The sequence below is a fragment of the Oryctolagus cuniculus genome, chromosome 15 (assembly GCF_964237555.1).
Source record: "Oryctolagus cuniculus chromosome 15, mOryCun1.1, whole genome shotgun sequence".
NCBI lineage: Eukaryota > Metazoa > Chordata > Mammalia > Lagomorpha > Leporidae > Oryctolagus > Oryctolagus cuniculus.
This window is the reverse complement of record NC_091446.1, coordinates 26,857,383-26,879,627: the sequence shown is the minus strand read 5'-3', so window position 1 is coordinate 26,879,627 and position 22,245 is coordinate 26,857,383. Positions and strand designations below refer to the sequence as shown.

The 22,245-nt window shown below is 38.7% G+C and overlaps 1 protein-coding gene across 30 annotated transcripts in view; it reads right to left on the bottom strand.

Annotated features, from left to right (window-relative positions):
* The window catches only part of NT5C2 (5'-nucleotidase, cytosolic II), a 178,688-nt gene that overhangs the window by 29,174 nt on the left and 127,269 nt on the right, over positions 1–22,245 (bottom strand). For 22 of the 30 annotated variants that reach the window (XR_011382289.1, XR_011382290.1, XR_011382294.1 and 19 more), the window contains one exon: positions 9,833–9,906. Coding sequence is in view for 17 of the 30 variants with exons in the window: in XM_070057279.1 (XP_069913380.1) it covers positions 9,833–9,906 (74 nt within the window). In the remaining 13 variants the exon portion in view is untranslated. Of the gene's footprint in view, positions 1–9,832; positions 9,907–17,950; positions 18,176–22,245 lie in introns of those variants that run through there. The other 8 variants (XR_011382292.1, XR_011382293.1, XM_070057286.1 and 5 more) reach the window with 3 other exon arrangements.

The following is a 22,245-nucleotide window of genomic DNA, read 5'->3' as shown; positions in this document are numbered from 1 at the left end:
ATGAAGCTCCTGGCTCCTGGTTTCAGATTGGCACAGCTCCAGCCATTGTGGCCATCTGGAGAGTGAACCAGGAGATGGAAGACCTCTCCCTCTTTCTCTCTCTGTGTAACTCTGACTTTCGAATAAATAAATAAATCTTTTAAAAAAATAAAATAAAAAACGGCTGGCGCCGCAGCTCACTAGGTTAATCCTCCGCCTTGCAGCGCCGGCACACTGGGTTCTAGTCCCGGTCGGGGCGCCGGATTCTGTCCTGGTTGCTCCTCTTCCAGTCCAGCTCTCTGCTGTGGCCCGGGAGTGCAGTGGAGGATGGCCCAAGTGCTTGGGCCCTACACCCACATGGGAGACCAGGAGAAGCACCTGGCTCCTGGCTTCAAATCAACGCGGTGTGCCGGCCGCGGTGTGCCGGCCTCAGCGCGCCGTTTGCAGTGGCCATTGGAGGGTGAACCAACGGTAAAGGAAGACCTTTCTCTCTGTCTCTGTCTCTACCTCTCTCACTGTCCGCTCTGCCTGTCAAAAAAATTTAAAAAATAAATAAATAAATTCATAAAGACTTAAAGTAGACTAGAGATTACAAGGGACTACAGGCAGGAAGAAATGGGGAAGTTATTGCTCAATATGTAGTGACTTTCTGTGTGGGATGATGAAAACCTTTGGAAATACATAGTGGTGACCCTTGCACAACACTAAATAGACTCAATGCCACTGAAATGTACACTAAGTATGGATAAACTTTATGTTGTGAAAATTTACTACCAAAAAAGGAGAGGGAGAGAAGTGCTCCAGTGCACTGACTTGAGATATCTACAATGACAGCACATGTCAAAACTGGATAGTATTTCTTATGTTAGATTGTTTTTCTCAGCCCTGTATAAATGCTCTAACGCTGGTAACTTTGGTGAGGATATACTATTGCTGACAGAAACATGATACATGCCCTGGACTCCAGTCCAAGTAAACATATCATGCAAAAAATGTTATTTAAATGTCAAGTGAGTCAAGTGCATTCCAGTTACAATAAAACAAGATTAGAGTGCATTTACTATGTATTAAAGGCTAGTGATCAAAGATCCTGAGATGCTTTTACTAGCAGCAGAACAATCTTCTGACTTACTAACACCAAAGGCTAGTTTCTCTTAATTCCTTCTCTAGCGCTCTTAACAGCTTGTTGATACAACGTGCTTACATTGGGGGTCATTGCATTTCATCCCCTGTGGCTAATAACATGGCCTATGGGGGATGGGATAAGATAAACATTCAAAAGGGAAAGATCTAAAATGTATTTTTCAGTTGAAAAGGTTGTATACATTTTAGAATTCTAACATCACTTGGAATAAAGTATTTATATAAGTAAGCATGAGGCTTCACTCCTTTGAGATTATTTCTGAAAATTAAGTGAAAAAATTGTATAAATATTCTACAGGTGAAGGTTATAATTCAAACGCAAGAAAAGATGCGTTTCTGTCCTAGGCAGGATTTCTATTTTTGAGAGAAAAAAAAATAAAGCACCAGTCTTTTTTTGTAGATGAGGTTTTTTTTTTTTTCTTGCTGATACCTCATATAGATGGTTACAGGATAATTTCTTTCTCTGAAAGGTGGAAATGGCATGAGAAACGGAAACTGACCCAAGTTTAAATTCTAGCGATGAGTTTTACTAAGTGAACTACTAGTTATTGATGAGGTCCAGGACACATTAGCCCAAAATATGGTACTCTGGCATTTGAGAAAACAGAAGTAGAAAGTTTATTCTTACTCCCCATTCCCCTCAACCTCATCTCCTGACACAAGTCATAAAATCTAGGAAGTATTTTTCTGACCACCTCATAACCCATGTCCTAAGACCCTCATTTGAGAGGTATCTCCCTCTATCAGAAGGAAAGGAACATCCTTGTATCTGAAGACAGAAGGGAGACAAGAATCTGAACAAACTGATCCTGCCAGTTCCTCTCAGTTAATATCATGAGGTCATTTTTTCTTTGACCAATCATACTTCTTGCTATGGTTTAGATGTGGCTTGTCTCCCGAGGATTCATGTGTTGGAAACTTTGTCCTTAGAGTGGCAATGTGGAACCTTTAAGACATTGCTACTGAACACCCCCAATATCGGTTGGAGGAGTTGCTACGGAAACCCCAAATGGGTTCTCTGCCTGACACACAGCAAGTCAATAAATGACTCTGGGGTGCTGAAAAAAAGTAATAGTTTACTGCAAAGCACAGAACAAGGGGTAGGAAGCTAATGCTAAATTTCTGGTCTCCTCAAGATGGTAAAGATAGTGAATCTTGAGGGCCAGCGCTGTGGCACAGTAGGGTAATCCTCCACCTGTGGCACCAGCATCCCTTATGGATGTCAGTTAGAGTCCCAGATGCTCCACTTCTGATCCAGCATCCCTGCTGATGGTCTGCAAAAGCAGTGGAAGATGGCTCAAGTCCTTGGGCCCCTGCACCCACATGGGAGACCCGAAAGAAGCTCCTGGCTCCTGATTGCCCAGCTCTTGCCACTGCAGTCATTTGGGGAGTGAGTCAGTGGATGGAAGAACCCTGTCTCTCCCTCTCTCTCTGTGCCTTTCAAATAAACAAACAAATCTTAAAAAAAAAAAAAAAAAAAAAAAAAAAAAAAAAAAAAAAAAAGAGAGAGAGAGAGAGAAGAAAAGAAAGAAAAAAAGAACCTTTCATGGAAATACTGTTTTATTTCCATGGAAACACTGTCATTAAAAGTTGTTCATAAAAGAAAACAGCTTTCTGTTAAGTTCATGACCATCTGCAACACTTTTAAAAACTCAAACAAAAGAGTATTTAATTATTCCACTGCCATCTGCCTAGATTCCAAGTTTTTCACAGTATAGAAGACTACACGTAAAATTTATAATGTATTTTTGTCCTTATTCCTTAGGTTTTCCCCTTAATCTCAAACTCAGTAGGAAAAGAACTTTTTAAATTTTATTAATCATATTTATATTATATATTGATAATAATATATGTTATTACATACAATATTTCACTTATACCTTATATTAATGGTTTGTGCCTACCATACCTCTGTCATACTCTGAAATTTTTTTCTTCCTAACACATAGCCTCTAAGGTAAGGTTAAAAATAAGGCTAGGCCTGGGGTCGGCACCATGGCGCATTAGGTTAATCTACCTCCTTTGGCACTGGCATCCCATGTGGGCGCCGGTTCTAGTCCCAGCTGCTCCTCTTCCAATCCAGCTCTCTGCTGTAGAAGATGGCCCAAGTGCTTGGGCCCCTGCCACCTGCATGGGAGACCAAGAAGAAGCACCTGGCTCCTGGCTTCAGATCAGCGCATCTCTGGCCATTGTGGCCACTTGGGGAGTGAACAAACCTCTCAAATAAATAAATAAAATCTAAAATAGATAGATAGATAGATAGATAGATAGGGCTAGGCCAAAACAGAAGGAGGTTTGTTCTGGCTTTCTTAAGTCCCTTTTTACATCCAGATTATTCTCATTTACCAGCTGTTGGCTAGCATTTTGTTTCTTAAGGAAAGTATAATTTGCAGAATAGCATTCTGTCACATGGTGATCTGAAATCATGAGGAAATGATAGTAAGTATTCTAAGTCACACATTTACTCGGAAAATAACTTCTCATTTGAAACCTCACTAATAGGTTTCTGGAAATAACAACGTTATGCTAACAGAACACACCTGCAATGACAGCACCCCATACGGGCACCAGTTCGTGCCCTAGATGCTCTACTTCTGATCCAGCTCCCTGCTAATGTGCCTGAAAAAGCAGCAGAGGCTGGCCCATGTGCTTGGGCTCCTGCACCCATACGGGAGACACAGATGAAGCCCTGGCTTCAGCCTAGCCCAGCCCCAGCCATTGCAGCCTTTGGGGAATGAACAAGCACAGGAAAGACCTCTCTTTCTCTAACTCTGCCTTTCAAATAAATAAATGAAATAAATTATAAAAGAGAAAAAGAAGCCTCACTGTGGCTGGCGTGGTGGCCTAATGGGTTAAGCCACTGCTTACAATGCTGGCATCCCATTAGGGTGTAGGGGTCAAGTATGACTGCTGCACTTCCAATCCAGCTCCCTGCTAATGTGCTTGGGAAAGCAGCAGGAGACCCCCAAAAAGTTCCTGGCTTAAACCTGGCCCAGCCCTGATCATTTTGGCCATTTTGGCGGTGAACCAGTAGATGCAAGATCTCTGTCTCTCCCTCTCTATATAACTCTGCTTTTCTTTTTTTTAAAGATTTGTTTATTTATTTGAAAGGCAGACAGAGAGGGATCTTCCATCTGCTGGTTAACCCCCCTAAATTGCCACAACGGCCGTAGCTGGGCCAGGCCAAAGCCAGAAACCAGGAGCTTCTTCTGAGCCTCTCACTTCAAATTAATAAAATAAATACTTTTAAAACAAAGGTAAGAAAAAGTAGCCTCAAAAAAGGGAAAAGAAAAACATAAACCTGCACAGAATCCAAAGTGCAAATGACCATTTGCAAAGAATGTTGCTAAAGTTATTTGGGGTAAGAGAGGAATTATATATAGCCTGACAGTTACCTTTTTGTTATATAAAGCATAGTCTACCTTAAGCCAGTGCAAAGCTAATATATATGGTTCGCTATAATTTAGATTCTAAACACTTAATTCTATACATAAACTCGTCTGTACTTAGCAGACAAATTAGTTGAAGTATAATTAATGTTCAAAATCCCACTAGAGAAATAAAGTAAAGTGTAAAAAAAAAATAAAGTAAAAGTAAAGTGTGTTAATCTACAGTATTATGAAGATAGGCAGCTAAATACCAAAACTGGCATTTTATAGGTATTAGATTAGAGATTAATACTGATCTAGGCTCAAGGCAATCAGGAGAAACTGTGTTGATAAACAAGCTTTTGCATTACTCGTTTTTGTTTCATATGAATATGCTGATCTGTCATAGAAATCTTATAAACAAAGTAATAAAATCATTTTAAAAATGCATAGCTGGGGGCTGGCGCTATAGGGCAGTGGGTTGAAGTCCTGGCCTGCAGCACCAGCATCCCACTGGGACACTAGTTGGAGTCCCAGCTGCTGCACTTCCGATCCAGCTCTCTGCTGATGGCCTGGGAAAGCCTCGGATGATGGCCCAAATCCTTGGGTACCTGCACCCATGTGGGAGACCTGGATGAAGTTCCTGACTCCTAGCTTCAGACTAGCTCAGCTCTGGCCATTGTGGCCATTTAGGGAGTGAACTAGTGAATGGAACACCTCTGTCTCTACCTCTCTCTCTAATTCTGTCTTTCAAATAAATAAAATAAATCTTTATACAAATGCACTGCTGGCTTCACTCCCCAGATGGCTGCCACAGACGAAGCTGCATCAATCCGAAGCCAGGAGCCAGGAGCTTTTTCCGGGTCTCCTATGTGGATGCAGGGGCCCGAAGACTTGGGCTGTCTTCTACTGCTTATCCAGGCCATAATACATATTTTCTATCAAGTTTTTTGAAGACCCCCTCTACGCATGGATTTCCAAAATTTTGAGTACCAACATAAACTTTTCTTTCAATTTCATTTTCCATAAACTTTCTGAAGAGCCCCTACATATATTTATCAAAGACCAGTATGTAAAATATAGTAAGAATTCCTATAAATCAACAATAAAGAGACAAATTACCCAATTTAAAAATAGGCATTTGAACAGGTACTATTTTTTTTAGCCAGAATATATATGAAGATTTTCAACATTACTAGTTATGTGGGAAATGCAAAGTAAAATCACCATGAGATAATACTACATATTCACTAGAATGGCTGAAAATAAAAGAACTGACAATATCAAGTATTGATAAGGGAATTCTCATGGATTGCCGGTTGGAATTTAAATGGTATTAACACTTTGAAAAACCATTTGATTGTTTCTTTTAAGATAAACATATAACCTGACATTTTACTCCCAGGTAATTACCTAATAAAAACAAAAATGTACATCTAAAAAAAAAAAGAGAGAGTAGAACACCAATGTTCATGGCAGTTTTATTCATGACAGCCCCAAATTGGAAACAATTTCCACCAACAGGTAAATGAATAAACAAATTATGGCATGCCCTTAAAATGGAATACAGCTTGAAGGCTAGGGTGGGAGAGTTTAAAAAGAAACAGGATAATTTCATAATGTTGACTGCTAACCATAAGTAATAACACCTACTAATATGATATACCCACTAATATGATATATCCACTACTACCATGCTCGCAGCAGGGTGAATTACCTCTATGTTATTCTCCCTCAAGTAAGCATAATATTTCAATCTATTCATGAGAAAACATAAGATGAATTCAAATTGTAGAATATTCCACAAAATACTTAAGATCAGTATTCTTTAAAAGTATCAAAGCAGTGAAAGACAAGTAAATATTTAGGAACTATCACAACTTGCAGCAGGCTAAAATGGTATGACAATGTGAGATTCTGGACTGGAAAAAAGACATTAGTGGAAAAACTCATCAAAAAAAAAAAACAGAACAAAGTCTATGGTAGAATTAATAAATTAATAGCATTGTACTACAGTTTATTTCCTAGCTTTTAGTGGTCTTATTACTAAGGTCAAGCAAGATGTTATCATTAAAAAAGGAAAAAAGATCATTTTTGTAGCTCCTTTGTAATTCCAAAATTATTTCAAGTCAAGTCATTTTTTAAATCTTAGGGGTTAAAAAGGCAAGAAAGAATTACTTATTGACAGATGCAAGAACATGAAGGACTCACAAAAGCATTATGCTGAGCAGAAGATGCCAGATACAAGAGTACACAATGGAATGACTCCATTCATATGAAAGTCTAGATGGAAAAATTAATCTATAGTGACAAAAAGCCCTAGGGCAAAGAGTATAGAGAAATGACTTCATAGAAGTATTGAAGGAACAGTTTGGAATGATGCAGTCTACATCTTGATTGCGACAGTGGTTTTACAGATGTATACATTTTGTCAAACTCAGTCACTATACTTAGAGTGCATGTTTTATTGTATATAACTTATTTCTCAAAAGGTTTATTAAATTTTTAAAAATATGTACATATTTAGAAGTATTTCACTTGAGTAATTAGTGTTTTATAACAGGCAAATTGAAGTTCAAATGATTCTTAATCCGATACACTAGAACTTAATGCATCCACGGGATGGGTGTTTGGCCTAGTGGCTAAGGTTATGGTTGGGGCAACCATATCACATAATTGAAAAGCCTGGGTTCAAGTCCTGGCTCCACTCCCAATTCCAGCTTCCTCCTAATGTGCACCTTGAGAGGCATGGGACCACGGTGGACATCTGAGGAATGAACTAGTGGATGCTTTTTTTAAATAAACATTTTAAAATAAATACTTTATAAACCCAAATTTCTAATCAATAAATATTTACCAGGTACCTATTATATGCCAGTTTTTATGTTAAACATAGGCTATAAATGTGAAAAAGGAAGCTCATTTGAGTTGCTTTCAGAAACTCCAGGGCTAATGAAAAGAAGCGTAAACAAACGCTACAATTAACATAGAAATTACTCTGAGTGAAAGACATACCAAGGTATGGGAATTGCCTAGAAAATGCCTCAGAAAATGAGTCATAAAGACTACAGAACCTTTCCAAAAACTTATCACACTTACTCTAGGATATTTATGGCAAATACTCAAAGTTTAAAAGAAAGACACTTCTATTCTTGTCCCTGTATTTCATGGCACATTCTTCCAATAAGTTTAATGGCTGTCTTTTTTACACAACCCAAAGTTTATTCACAGCTAATTCAATGACTACTATTCTGGAAAACAGGTGAGAGTATAAAGTCAATAAACTTGGTTTTTTATGTGCTTTGTGACATGAAGACAATACTATAACAGTGTTTTTCCACAACACAGAATTATTGGAATGATATATATATAATCATGAAAGCAAACTACTTTAAGGGGCTTTGTCCTTTGGAGTACTTAAGTCTTGGTTTGCTGGAGGTTCAGGGGAGCTTACTACTTTTAAATTATATCTCTCTATAAATTATCATTACTGAAAATAATAATCTGAACACTATACACACACACACACACACACGGTTAGGTTTGGATCTTGGTTCAGCTATATCATAGCTAAATGTCCTTGGATGAACTGTCCAATGCCTCAGCATAATCTGTAAAATAGAAATAATAACAGTATCTATCTCATAGGGATTTGTAAATGTTATAACAGATGTGAAAGAGAAAATATATGTACTAAATGAGATCATCTATGGAAAGCATTTAGAGAAGGGTCTGGCATATAATAAACACTTAATAAATATTAATAGTTTCTATTATATATGATATATATGAAGTATATTAGCATCTAGACAAAGAGAAAACATTGACTTTTAAGTGGCCATTTCCAAAAATAGCAAATAAAAGAAAAAAAAATCTTAAGGTATCATTAAAAAGGTTCAGTTATTTTTTAATGAGTCCATTTTTTTTCATCATTCTGTAGGAAAAGATAATTATCTTAATGCTCAGTAACAACAAGTGCCAAATACATTAAAAATTCTCAATAAATACTTACTGGAGTGAATTATTTCAGTGTCATGAGACTGTCTTAATAACCAAGGAAAAACAGGCTGTCAACTTTCTAACTCCATTTATTTCTGTTTCTGCTTTGGATAATATCTCTTTTAATTCCAAATTATATTGTCATTCCTTTTCCTAGATTGCCAGAATTCTTGAAAGAAGAATGCAGAATTTTCTCCCCATTTGAAAAGCAAGATCTACATTAAGAAAGTACAGTGCTTTCCCCTACTTTCAGACAAGTACTCAAATGTCATTATCTAATTAGGAAAATATGAAAATCAAAATGCTGTAAAAACAATTTTAGGGCAATAGAAAAATAAATGATAGAATATGTAAGAAAAAGAAAAATTTTAATCAAGGCTTGTCTGTGTATATTTTAAATAATTATTTGTTAAAATAGCATGGCCACATCTAGGTGGTAAGTACCTGCATGTGTCCATTTTTTTTTTTTAGATTTAGATTATTCATTTATATTTGTAGCTTAACGTGAACACCAAATTGAAATCTAACTGGAGATGAAAGTTGGTTTTCCAATACTATTATATAAATGGCTCCTAAAGATAGGTGAATATTTATACATTTTAAGGTGTTTATGTATCTAATGCCAAATCTTTCAGAAACAATTTCTGAAAATTATTTTCTGAGTGTCACTTACACTCCACATATGTGAAAACACAATGCACATGTACTCAATTTGATCTCTTATCCCTGCTATTTCTTAAACTAAATGATATCTGCACCAAACTGCAAATATTCCACTTAATTTCTGAAGAACTGCTATAACTACTGACTAATTAATTGATTGTTTTAATCAGCTAAGTCAGGAAGGGATAAACAGTGCAGCACTAGTGTTTGGGGCTATGTAATACTGAACAAAGTTAATAGCTCTAGTTTTCAAAAAGCCTTTACAATAATTTCTATTTCAATTTGTGTTAAAATTAACATATTAAAATTTTAAGGGATAAAAGTTTACCTTGTGGCAGAATGAGAAATATAAAATTTCACCCTGAAGAACAGCTGAATAGAATAAAATCCAAAAATGTTCAGATAAACACTTTAATGAGTTTTATCATATTGTTTCTTACAATGGTCTCTAAAATAAAATAACCTATTGGTACTTGTTTTCCACTTATCTGTACAAACCCATGAACCAAATCTCAAAGATATCTGATAATTTTAACATTCATAAATCTCAATGAAAGCAGCCTGACACTAAGAGCTTCTGGCTGCCAAACACATCATTAAGTCAACTTTTTACTACCGTAGGCCCACAGAGTCATATACCCAAAGCGGCAGTTCTTCAGCAATCAGAAATTGCTACTCACCAGCAAGGGTGTAATCCATATCAAAACCGAAACACTTTATTTTTTCCATGGCTAAACTTCGATTCACAAACACCCTATGGAAAGAGTAAAAAGTGGCATCTCAATTAATGCTGAAAAACAAATTCTGAAGTTTAATAGTCATTTGGCTATTATTCCAGATCTTCTCATTCATTTATTTTTCCAAATTCTTAATTTTAATTGCAGATAATTAAGGTATACAATATGATACGCTGATATATTTAATATACAAAGTGAAGTGATTACTACAGTGAAGCAAATTAACATATTCAACAAGCCATTTACTTACTTTTTAAGAGTACCAAAAATCTACTCTCTTGGCAAATTATCAGTATAAAACATTATCAACTACTATCGTCTCACTGCATGTTAGATTTCTTAGATTAGATTAACTCATCCTACTTACCCACAACTATCTACCCTTTGATCTTCATCTTTCTATTCCACTTCCAACTACAGTTTTACTATTTCTATGCACTCAATTTTTTTTTAAGACTCCACATTTAAATGAAACCATGCAATGTTTTTCTTTCCGTCTCTGACTTATTTTACTCACTCAGCATAGTGTCCTCTAGGTTCATCCATGTTGTTGGAATTAGTAGGATCTCCTTCTAAGGATTAATAACATCTCTCTGTGTTTGTACACCTTATTATTTCTTTATCCATGCTTCCATGATGGACACTTTGGTTGTTTCCTTATCTTGGCTATTGTGAATAGTGTTGCAATAAATGTGGGAGTGCCAACATCTTTACAAAGTGGTAATTTCGTTTCCTTTGGGTATATACCCAGAAGAGAGATTGTGGAGTCATATGGCAATTGAACTTTAAATTTCTCTAGGAACCTTGTTACCATTTTCTTAAGTAGCTATACCAATTCACATTCCCAACAACAGTGTTCAAGGATTTCTTTGTTCCACTTGCTAATATTTGCCAATTTCTTATCTTTTGGGGGAGGGCAGCCATTCTAACAGATGTGAGCTGGTATTTCATTGTGGTGTTGATTTACATTTCCCTGATGATTAGTGATATCAAGCATAACCTACATACATAACATTTGTATGTCTTCTTTGCAGAAAGGTCTATTCAGGGTTTTTGCTCAGTTTTTAATTGCACCTTTTCTTAGATTGAGTTGTTGAGTTCCTTATATATTTTGGATATTAACTCCTAATCAGATACATGGTTCTTTATTTTTGTTTTCCCTATGTTTTTGGTGTCCTAACCAAAAAAGTCATCACCAAAACCAAGTTAAGGAGGTTTTCTCATTTTCTTCCAGATATTCACATTTAAATATCAATATTAAGACTCACAATAAAAACTGTTCAAGATCTTCTTACACTATAAGTGAAATCAGGTATTACATGAAAATATACAGATAAGCTTATTGTGTCCTGGCATTAACAATGCCATTGTGTACTCAAGATTTCAGGAAACAGGCATATTTTCTGAAAATCTGACTTACTTTTGAGATTTTATAACTTATTCACTTTTTCATTTATAGCTTATTTAAAGCCTACCCAGAAGTTACTGAGTGCTTACAGTATGCCAGATACTATGATCTGGCACTAAACAAAGACCATTCAACCTCACAAACTTACATATTTTAAAAAATATTTTATTTATTTATTTATTTATTTGAAAGGTAGGGTTACACACAGAAAGGGAGATACAGAGAGAAAAATCTTCCATCTGCTAGTTCACTCCCAGATGGCTGCAATGGCTAGAGCTGAGCTGATCTGAAGTCAGGAGCCAGGAACCGACCCATGTGGGTGAAGGGGCCCAAGCACATGGACCATCTTCCACTGCTTTCTGAGGCCACAGCAGAGAGCTGGATTGGAAGTGGAGCAGCTGGGACTTGAACAAGTGCCCATGTGGGATGCCAGTGCAACAGGTGGAGGCTTAGCCTACTATGCCAGCCCCAAAACTTACAGCTTCACTTACCATCTAGGGGCTGGTGCTGTGGCATAGCGGGTAACTGACACCTGCAGCACCCGCATCCCATGTGGGAGCTGGTACGTGTCCGGGCTGTTGCAGTTCCGGTCCGGCTCTCTGCTGTGGCCTGTGAAGGCAGTACAAGATGGCCCAAGTATTTAGGCCCCTGCACCTGCATGGGAGACCCGGAGGAGGGTTCTGGCTCCCGGCTCCTGGCTTGGGATCAGCACAGCTCTGGCTGTGGTGGCCAATTGGGGAGTGAACCAGCAGATGGAAGACCTCTCTCTCTCTGCCTCTCCTTCTCTGTGTAACTCTGCCTTTCAAATAAATAAATAAATCTTTAAAAAAAAAAAAAAAAAAGAAACGTACTATCTTTACCCTTGGTGAACCCAGCTTATCAAAAGAAAGATTTATAAGAAAATAATTACAATTCAATAAATGCTATAAAATAATGTGAAGAAAAAAATACCAGTTGTTCACAGAGATTGGAAAGAAATATCAGAGCTGAATATTAAACAATCTGTAGAAGTTTTCCAGTAAGATAAACCAAAAAAGAAAATACAGACAAAACAACTGAAAAAGGAAAAGGTTTACAGTGGACTACAAATCACTTATTGCGGTTGAAGCTGAGGAGTTTGCTTTGGCTTTGCAAAAGGTTTTCTGGAGGAGCAGAGATGGTGAAGGTGCATAAAAAAGCTATGAAGCTAAAAAGCTAGGAGAAGGGAGCAGCAGTATAGTGACTGACACACTACTTAGGATGCCCACATCCCATATCAGGAGTCCCTGGGTTCGATTCTCAGCTCTGCTTCCAGCATGGCTTCCTGCTAATTCATATCCCAAGAGAAACCAGGTGAGGGTTCAAGGGCTTGGTTCCCTATCACTAACATGGGAAATCCAGATTGGATTCCTGGCTTCTAGCTTTGGCCTAGCCCAGACCTGCCTGTTGCAGGCATTTATGAAGTGAACCAGAAGATAGAAAACCTTCACCCCCGCCCCCACCTTTGTGTTTGTGTGTGTACGTGTGTGTGTCTATGTCTTTCAAATAAATACGTAATTTTAAAAAGGTTAGCAGGAGTCAAAATCATGAAAACTTTGTATATCACATTAGGGATTTCATATGTTATCCTATATGCAAGAACAACTTACCAGATTCTGGAGAAACAATGTAATTAGATCTATATTTCAGAAAGATCACAATGAAGGCACAGTTTGGAAAATTAAATATCTAAGAGTAGGATAGATCATGACCATGATGGTCTTTTGGGGATGTTTTAATCATTTTGAAGATAAAGATACCTAGGGCCAACACTGTGGTGCACTGGATTATAGCTGCCACCTGTGAAGTAGGCATCTCATATGGGCGCTGGTTCTAGTACCAGCTGTCCCACTTCTGATCCAATTCCTGCTAATGTACTTGGGAAAGCAGTAGAAGACAGTCCAAGTGCTTGGGCCGTTGCCACCCATGTGGGAGACCTTGATGGCATTCCAGGCTTCCAGCACTGGAATGACCCAGCCTCAGCTATCACAGTCACTTACGGAGTATCCTGGGGATGGATGATCGATCGATCCCTCCCTCCCTCCCTCTGTAACTCTATCTTTCAAATGATTAAATAAATCTTAAAAAAGAAGAAAAAGAAAGGAAGGAAGGAAGGGAGGGAGGGAGGGAGGGAGGGAGGGAGAAGAGAAAGAGAGAAGAGAGAAGAGAGAAGAGAAAGAGAGAAGAGAGAAAAGAAAGAGAAAGAGAGAAAGAGAGAAAGAGAGAAAGAGAGAAAGAGAAAGAGAAAGAGAAAGAGAGAAAGAGAAAGAGAAAGAGAAAGAGAAAGAGAAAGAGAAAGAGAAAGAGAAAGAGAAAGAGAAAGAGAAAGAGAAAGAGAAAGAGAGAAAGACCCTTTCCACCTGATCTCCAGATCTGGATGGCTAGGGCCAGCACTATGGCACAGGGGGGTAAGTTGCTGCTTGTTGCCAGCATCCTGTGAGTGCCGATTTGAGTCCTAGATGCTCCACTTCCAATCCAGCTCCCTGCTAACATTCCTGTGAAAGCAGCAGATGATGGCCCAAGTACTTGGATCCCTGCCACACACAGGGGAGACTCAGATGGATTTGTGGACTCCTGACTTTGGCCTGGCTCTGCCCCAGCCACTGTGGTCATTTGGGGAGAGATTCAGCAGATAGAAGTGCACGTGCACGCGTGCTGTCAGTTTGCTTTTCAAACAAATAAATACACTTGGCTGGCTTATTTGCTTATCATCACAACTCTTTGCCTTCATTTCATAAGTAACTGTAAAAAATGAGAACGTTGTAAATCAGTGAATCTCAAATTTTGGTGTACACCTAAATCACTCTTATCTAGATAATCTGTTAAACAAATAGACCTGGGCTGGCCTCCACCGTCCGTGATCCAGAATTCTAGATCAAGTAACTCCAAAGAGGAGTAACTATACCACAAGGTTCACAAGACCCCACTGGGACACGACAAAGTATCATCTCTTCTACTAATATTTACTTCATCATTTTAAAATGTCTGATTAGTCTATGTTTTATATATAAATAAGGCAACAGTATAGGCAATTTATAAATAAGCATATACAGGACTGAACATTTCTTTTTAAAATATCTATTCATTTTCATTTTATTTGAAAGGGAAAGGGAGACAGAGAGAGAAGATAGAGAAGAGAGAAAAGAGCTTTCCATCCACTGGTTCGCTCCCTCAAATGGCTGCAATAGCCAGGGCTGGGCCAGGCTGAAGCCAGGAGCCCAGAACTCCATCTGGGTATCCCATACGTGTGGCAGGGACCCAAGTACGTGAGTGCATTAGCAGAAGCAGAGGAGCCTGGAACTCAAATCCAGGTACTCTGATATGGGGTACCAACCTGTGACAACCAAATGCCTGCCCCAAATGTTCCTTTCTTTTGTTTTCTTTTTTTTTTTTTTAACTAATGGAACTGAGAAAACAAAGGAGTTGAGAAACCACTGATCTAGGTAATATCTTAAAACAAAACAAAACAAAACAAAAACTCTTTACCAACTCACGTATTTGCTGTTTTAAATGTTAAAACCTTCCGTGTCTCCTCTTTCCACTGTGGAATGCTCTTTGCACCCTTTCCCGCCATGCAGTGGTGCTGGACACACTTCACCTACTCTCAGACGAACCTTCCCAATTGTAGGTACTGTTTACGGTTTTTCTTTTCTCTCTAGTTTATGGGCAATTCTTTGGCCCATTCATGCTGGGCATTTTTCTGTGTGAGGCAGCCCACACTTTCACATGAATGTATATTTATTCCCTGGCTGCTAACTGAATCCTGTACCTATCTGCTCACACAACACTGTGTACACAACTTCCCCTCTCATCTCAGAATGCACACACATATGGGGCCGGCACTGTGGAGTAGCAAGTAAAGCTGCCTCCTGCAGTGCCTACATCCCATATGGGCACCGGTTCAAGTCCCGGCTGCTCCACTTCTGATCCAGCTCTCTGCTATGGCTGGGAAAGCAGTGGAAGATGGTCCATGTGCTCAGGCCCCTGTACCCATGTGGGAGACCCAGAGGAAGCTCCTGGCTCCTGGCTTCAGATTGGCACAGCTCTGGCCTTTGCGGCCAGTTGGGTAGTGAGCCAGCAGATGGAGGACCTCTATCTCTCTCTCTCTCTCTCTGCCTCTTACCTCTCTCTGTGTAACTCTGACTTTCAAATAAAACAAATAAATCTTTTAAAAAAAATGAGGATAATACAAGTGAATTTAAAATTAAAAAATGTACACACACCTGAATACAACTTTTAAATGAAGATAACTTCTCAAATATTTGTTTAAAATAGTTTAACAGAGGGCTTAAAATCAATAGGCCACTGTTATCATCCCTAGTTCTCTAAAAAATATCAAAATCACTGCATATCTCGTAGGCATAACTGCCAGGCACACTGGATTAGCTCTACTGTGAGAGAGGTGTTATGAAAAAGTTACATTTTCTTTCCCTAAATCTAGTCTCCTGGAAAAATCAGTATTTATTTTATCTTGGGTTGACAGCAATGGAAGGGGAAAAAGAGTAGTGAATAACTGAAAGGTACTAGGAATCAAAGGATAAATGATACTTACCCAAACATACTTTTTAAAAAACTATACATCTCAACCCCAAAGTATCACCATTATCCTTCTATCACTTCATCAAACTTCACCTTGTTTTTACTGTTAAGAACTTGTACTTTATTACCAACTTTTCCCAGTGATATAAATCCTTTTGAAAGCACAACAGAAGTGAAAGATATAAAAGAATTGTCAGTTTTAACTCTAGAAACTAAATGTTACTACTGAAGCTCAAGTTTTTCAAACAGATTTGTAATTCAGGCCAGGGGGACAACTGGATCCCCGATAAGAGCTAACAGCTGACATGCCTAAAATATTTTCTGGAAATACAAGATGGACTGAAGAAGATTCTTCTTCCTTGTGATAAAATCTAGGAGAGATATGATATGGTAGAACCACATAATAAGTGAAATAGCTTTGATTCTGACAGAATAAAGATGCCAGATGGTTTCAGGCACAGCTAAAGTCACAGGGAAGAAGAGCCCTTGTAATGTCACCAATCAGTGCTAAAGGTAGAAAGAAACTATTAACAGTTTCTTTTCTGGCCAGAAAGAGATTAACCCTGTATTTAAATCTATAAAGTTATACTTATGTTTTAAAAATCATAAAGTATCATATTAAATTCTGAAAATGACATATTTCAGGAACATGAAAATCTATGTTTGCCAAAATAATCACTGTTAAATATTTATCAAATTGTACTTCTCTTTGCCTTGACCAGTCACATTACCTATTCCATTAACATATTTATTGAATGTCTAGTACAAAGCAGACACTATCTTGTGACATATCATGCAAGCTATCCTTTAGGGAGTAGTCTTGAGCTAGGAAAGGCATTTTTACGTATCTAAATTTAGAAAGTAAGATGTTTTCTTATGAAGATCGTCCACTAAATATCTCTATCTTTTCATTTTCATTCAAAATAAGTACTCTATTCCACAGAAGCAGTTCCTAAAATTTAAAAAAAAAGAAACATTTATATTATGCTGTTTATGAGACAAAAGAAAAACTTCACATATATCCTCATCTCTCCTTTTCCTTCCCTACCTTAGGCTACAAAACATGCAGGAGGGGCAATATGGAATTAAATATAATTAGTTGTGTAAGCATAAGCAAGGCTATAATGACAAAGTGAAACAGCTGAATTATAGCTTGTGTATATACTTGTGTAATTATACTTGTGTAAGCCAAGTATAGTTATTTGGCTGCATATTTGTATGCTAATGCTTACAAAGATAATAAACACCCAAATGCTGAAAGTAAGCACTGACTTCAGAATGCAGTCAGACTTAAGCTTCAAATATCAGTCTCTAGGACACAGTTTTCTAAAGAAACTAATCTCTTGGCCTCAGATTAATGACTATTCTTCTCTGAGGTTATAACAAAACAAATGTTAAGTCCTATGTAAATTGAAAGGAACTTTATCATCTAAAAGACTGGCTTACTGCCCCATCACCTATTTCAAAACACAAAGATTATCTACTTGGGGAATCCAAAAATGTCACTGGTCCCAGGACCTTGACTGTAACTTCACCAATGCCAGTTTACTGTGACACTTTTCTAAATTATTAACTAGTGGAACATACTCCACCTCCATGTTCAAGAGTCTGAACAGATCCATGAAATCAACTTTCCAAAGCTTACTTTAAAAAAGCACAAACTTAAACCACCCTAGCAAGCATGAACAAACCAAGCATCCAACCTTAGAATGCAATTAGCCAGAAATTTCTACATGCAAAGTTATTTGCAAGTGGCAGATCTGAGCAATAACAAGAGAAAAAAATCTCTAGGAGACAGACAAGAACACTATGAAGCCAGAAACAGACTCCATACAAAGACAATTGGAACAACTTTTATTATCATATCTCACTGCAGGAAGGCATGAAATTTGAAGAAATTCTATTAAATAAAGCAAACCACAAAAAAAAAAAAACCATTAAAATAGCATGCTTTAAGAAAGGGGCTTTGAAAAAAAAGAATAGGAATCTAATATTCTCAAACTTAACATGAGCATGCAATTTACTGAATTTGAAATTCTGTAAATAAAAACTTTAATATTTTTTGAGATTTAACTCATAATTCAAGCAACATTTACCTCATCTGTCACTGGCTGCCGTTTTGCAAATTGTGAAACTATTATGAGGCAACTAGTTCTTGAAGTCACATAACAAAATTCTTCTTTGAGTTCCTAGAATATTGTTGTGTGTGACTGTAATCTAACTTCAAAAAGACTGTTCAGTCCGTACTAGGCCCCTCAATAGCATGTATCTTCTGAGACAGTGTTGGAGAAAACACCTCTGTGTCTAATTTAACTTGTCATTGGATATCACTGTTGCTCCATACAAATCCATTTGGCATAGAATTTCTTTGGCAACGATGAACATTATCTGTAACTCCTCCCCTTGCTTAGGAGTCACAATTTCCTGGCCAAGCGCCCAAAAACAGTTACTGCAACAACAAATGAGACTAAGGATTCATGTGTAAAATCTTCTTGGGCCCCTGTTTTAGTTATGAAGTTTGTCTAATTACAGATTCAAAGTTTGCTAACAATTAAGAAAAGGTAAATAAATTATGAGAAGGTAAATAAATTATGAACCAAAAGAAACACATCTGTATAAACATATTTTTACTTAATAAAAAAAAGTTAGAGTGAGGAATTGTGTTGAATTCATAATTTAGTACCTTTCTCCTCAAACAAGGTTCTATTTCTGCTATTGGCACTCACATTTTCCCACTCAAGTTTCCATCCACATTCCAATCATCTCAAGTGCCTTCATGTAAATTTCCAAATATTTCTGGAATCCAGATCTTCCATTCAATTCACATTGCTAACAACTCCAGGTCCTCATTATTCTCTAGGAATCCTCCACCAACTGCTCTATCCTCATACCAATGTTAAATTAATTGCTTTGAAATAGTAGCTATTAAAAATGTGGCACTCAGGGGCTGGCATCACGATACAGCAAGTAAAGCTATCGCTCGCAATGTCCACATCTCATATGGGCACCAGTTTGTGTCCCAGGTGCTCCACTTCCAATCCAGCTCCCTGCTAATGTCCTGGGAAAATCAGCAGAAGATGCCCCAAGTGTTTGGGCCTCTGCCACCCAAGTGGGAGACCTAGATGAAGCTCCTGGTTCCAGTATGGCCCAGCCTTGGCTGTTGCAGCCATCTGGGGAGTAAAACAGTGGATAGAAGATCTGTGTTTCTCTCCCCTACCTCTCTCTTTAGATTTGACTTTCAAATAAATAAATCTTACAAAAAAGTATGGCCCACACACTAATACTGGCCTATGAAAATTTGCAACTAATCTACGACATGATACATATAGAGACTGCAATTATTTGGAAACTTTTCTAGCAATTTGACAGAGAAATTCTGTTTGTTAAACATAATAATAAATGCATAGGGTCATTTTTCTGGTAATTCATATTTAATGATATTTTATAAACAAATGAAACAAATTTTTTAAAAACTGGTCCTCCATCATAGCTTGAGTAGTACTGTCCTAACACCCAGTTCCAATCATACCACTCTCCTACTAACAGCCCTTAGTCACTGTTCCCTACCTACCCATCTAATTACAAACTCTTGGATCCAGAAGGAATTTAAAAATGTTACATTCATCATTTTGCCAAAATCTGTTCAGCCTTACATTGCACCACTTCATGCACCCTTTGCTCTAATAAACAAAACTACTAGCTTTATCCTAATTGGGCCCTGAGGCTTTGTTTATGCTATTCCCTATACCTGAAGTGTCCATCTCTGTTCTCTTTCATTATTCAAGACTCTGCATCTAGAGTGGGTTCTTCAAGAAAAGATGCTAGCCATGCCATGGAGCTACGCGGCAGTAATGTCTCTCAACCTCAGATTACTTTTCCACCTCACTAGAGAGATTTAATCAACAACTAAATTCTATAAAGGGGTGACCCAAGTGAGAAGTTAATCCTTTGCTACTTACGTATTTTGTCATATACCTAAAATATACATGTAGTTTCCTTATTCTTTACTGGATTATAAACATTGAGACCAAGACATACAGCTTTCTGAACACCTACCATACGGTCTTGTAAACTGCAAACACATTATTTAACTGAATTAACAATTAAACTAGGAGCTTAATAGCAGTGATTGCCACAGGCTGTGGGGAGGAGGAAACAGGGACGTTTCAATTAAAATGGGTAAAGAGTCTTTTGAAGCCGGCGCCGTGGCTCAATAGGCTAATCCTCCACCTTGCGGCGCCGGCACACCGGGTTCTAGTCCCGGTTGGGGCGCCGGATTCTGTCCCGGTTGCCCCTCTTCCAGGCCAGCTCTCTGCTATGGCCAGGGAGTGCAGTGGAGGATGGCCCAGGTGCTTGGGCCCTGCACCCCATGGGAGACCAGGAAAAAAGCACCTGGCTCCTGGCTCCTGCCAGGATCAGCGCGGTGCGCCGGCTGCAGCGGCGGCCATTGGAGGGTGAACCAACGGCAAAGGAAGACCTTTCTCTCTGTCTCTCTCTCTCACTGTCCACTCTGCCTGTCAAAAAAAAAAAAAAAAAAAAAAGAGTCTTTTGTAAGAGTAATGAAAATGCTCTAAAATGAGTGGCAGTGTTTGCACAACCCTGAGAATATAGTAAAGCCACTGAACTGCATACTTAAAAATGTAAATTGACTCTCTTTCTCTCCGTCTCCTGATCTCTGTCTCTTACACTCTCCTCCTCCCTCTTTTCCTTCTTTGCCCCTTCCCTCCAGTCTGTCGGGTTTTCCCCAATAAACTCTTTCCCTTACTCCGGTGTTCGGTGTGTTTTGTGGTGGCCTTAAATTGGTGCCGTGACTCAGATATAGACTCCCCCAGTGACTTTGCTCTCCCTTCGGGGATCTCTGAGTTGCCCTGGGGTTCAGGATTTCTGCCAGTCACAAAACACACCAAAACACATCCCCGGAACTCCTTCCACACCACTGAACACTCCATGATCTCCATCCACACACTGGCCTTCTTTATCACTTTTGTGAGCATTTGGGAAAATGGAAAGAGATCTCATATGTTCAAGCTTTTTCTATCTTTGATCTAAACCTTCTATGCGTACTTCCTGCTTTCCGGCCCAGGTCCTATTGGCCCCCAAAGTTTCCACTAGAGGTCAAGGGCCTGAGCCCAAACCTCTACCTTCTACGTCCATGGCTCCAACTCTTCACTATCTCGGCTCTCTGTACCTCCCCCTCCCACCCAGTAATTCTGACTTTATCTTAGAACCAGGCCTGGTCCAAAGTCTACTCTCCCTGTCTTATCAATGATCCTCCCACAAGTTTGGGAATGGCCATCTCCATGCTTTCACTCTCCAACCCTTGTCCTCCAAAGGGTCTTTTGCCCCTCCCTCTCTTGTTCCAGTTTTACCCTAAGAATTAAATTTTTTAAATGTAAATTAAATTGTATGTGAATTATATCTCCATTATTGAAAAAACAACAGGAAGACCTGTCTGCCATTATGTCTCCATCCTCCAGGAAAAAGTACAATTGCTGGGGGTGGGTGCTACATCACAGTGGGCTGGGCTATCTCTTGGGGTACCCATATTCCAAACTGGAGTGCTGGTTTAAATCCTGCCTGCTCTACTTCTGATCCAGCTTCCTGTTGGTGCATCCTAAAAGGCAGCAGAGGATGGCTGAAGTGCTTGGGCACCTGCTGCCTTTATAGAAGAACCAAATGGACTTCCAGGCTCCTGGCTTTGGCCTATCCTGGCCATGACTATTGTGGGTTTATGTGGAATGAACCAGTAGATGGGGGATCTGCTTTTCTGTCTGCTTGTTTCTGCTTTTCCAGTAGATGAAAATAAATGAACATTAAAAAATACAATTGGGGCCAGTGCTGTAGCATAGAAGGTTAAGCTTAAACCTGCAGTGCCAGCATCCCATGCGGGCACTGGTTCAAGTCCCAGCTGCTCCACTTCCTATCCAGCTCCCTACTAATGCATCTGGGAAAGCATCAGAAGAGGGTCCAAGTGCTTGGGCCGCTGCACCTGTGTGAACACCAGGAAGAAGCTTCTTGGTCCTGGTTTCAGCCTGGAACAGCCCCAGCCTTGTAGCCATTTAGGGAGTGAACCAGTGGATAGAAGATCAATTTCTCTCCGCCTTTTAAATAAATTCTTTAAAAACAAACAAAAAAAACCCACACAATTGGTGACCTAAAAATATAGGTAAGAAATTTATAAAATGAATTCTTAAAAATTATCATAGATTGTATATAGATACTACTGTATACTGTATACAAATACCAACAGTTTTGGCACAGATACTAGAAATTTTGAAAAATATTATAATCGGGCCGGCGCCACGGCTCACTAGGCTAATCCTCCGCCTAGCGGCGCTGGCACACCAGGTTCTAGTCCCGGTTGGGGCGCCGGATTCTGTCCCGGTTGCCC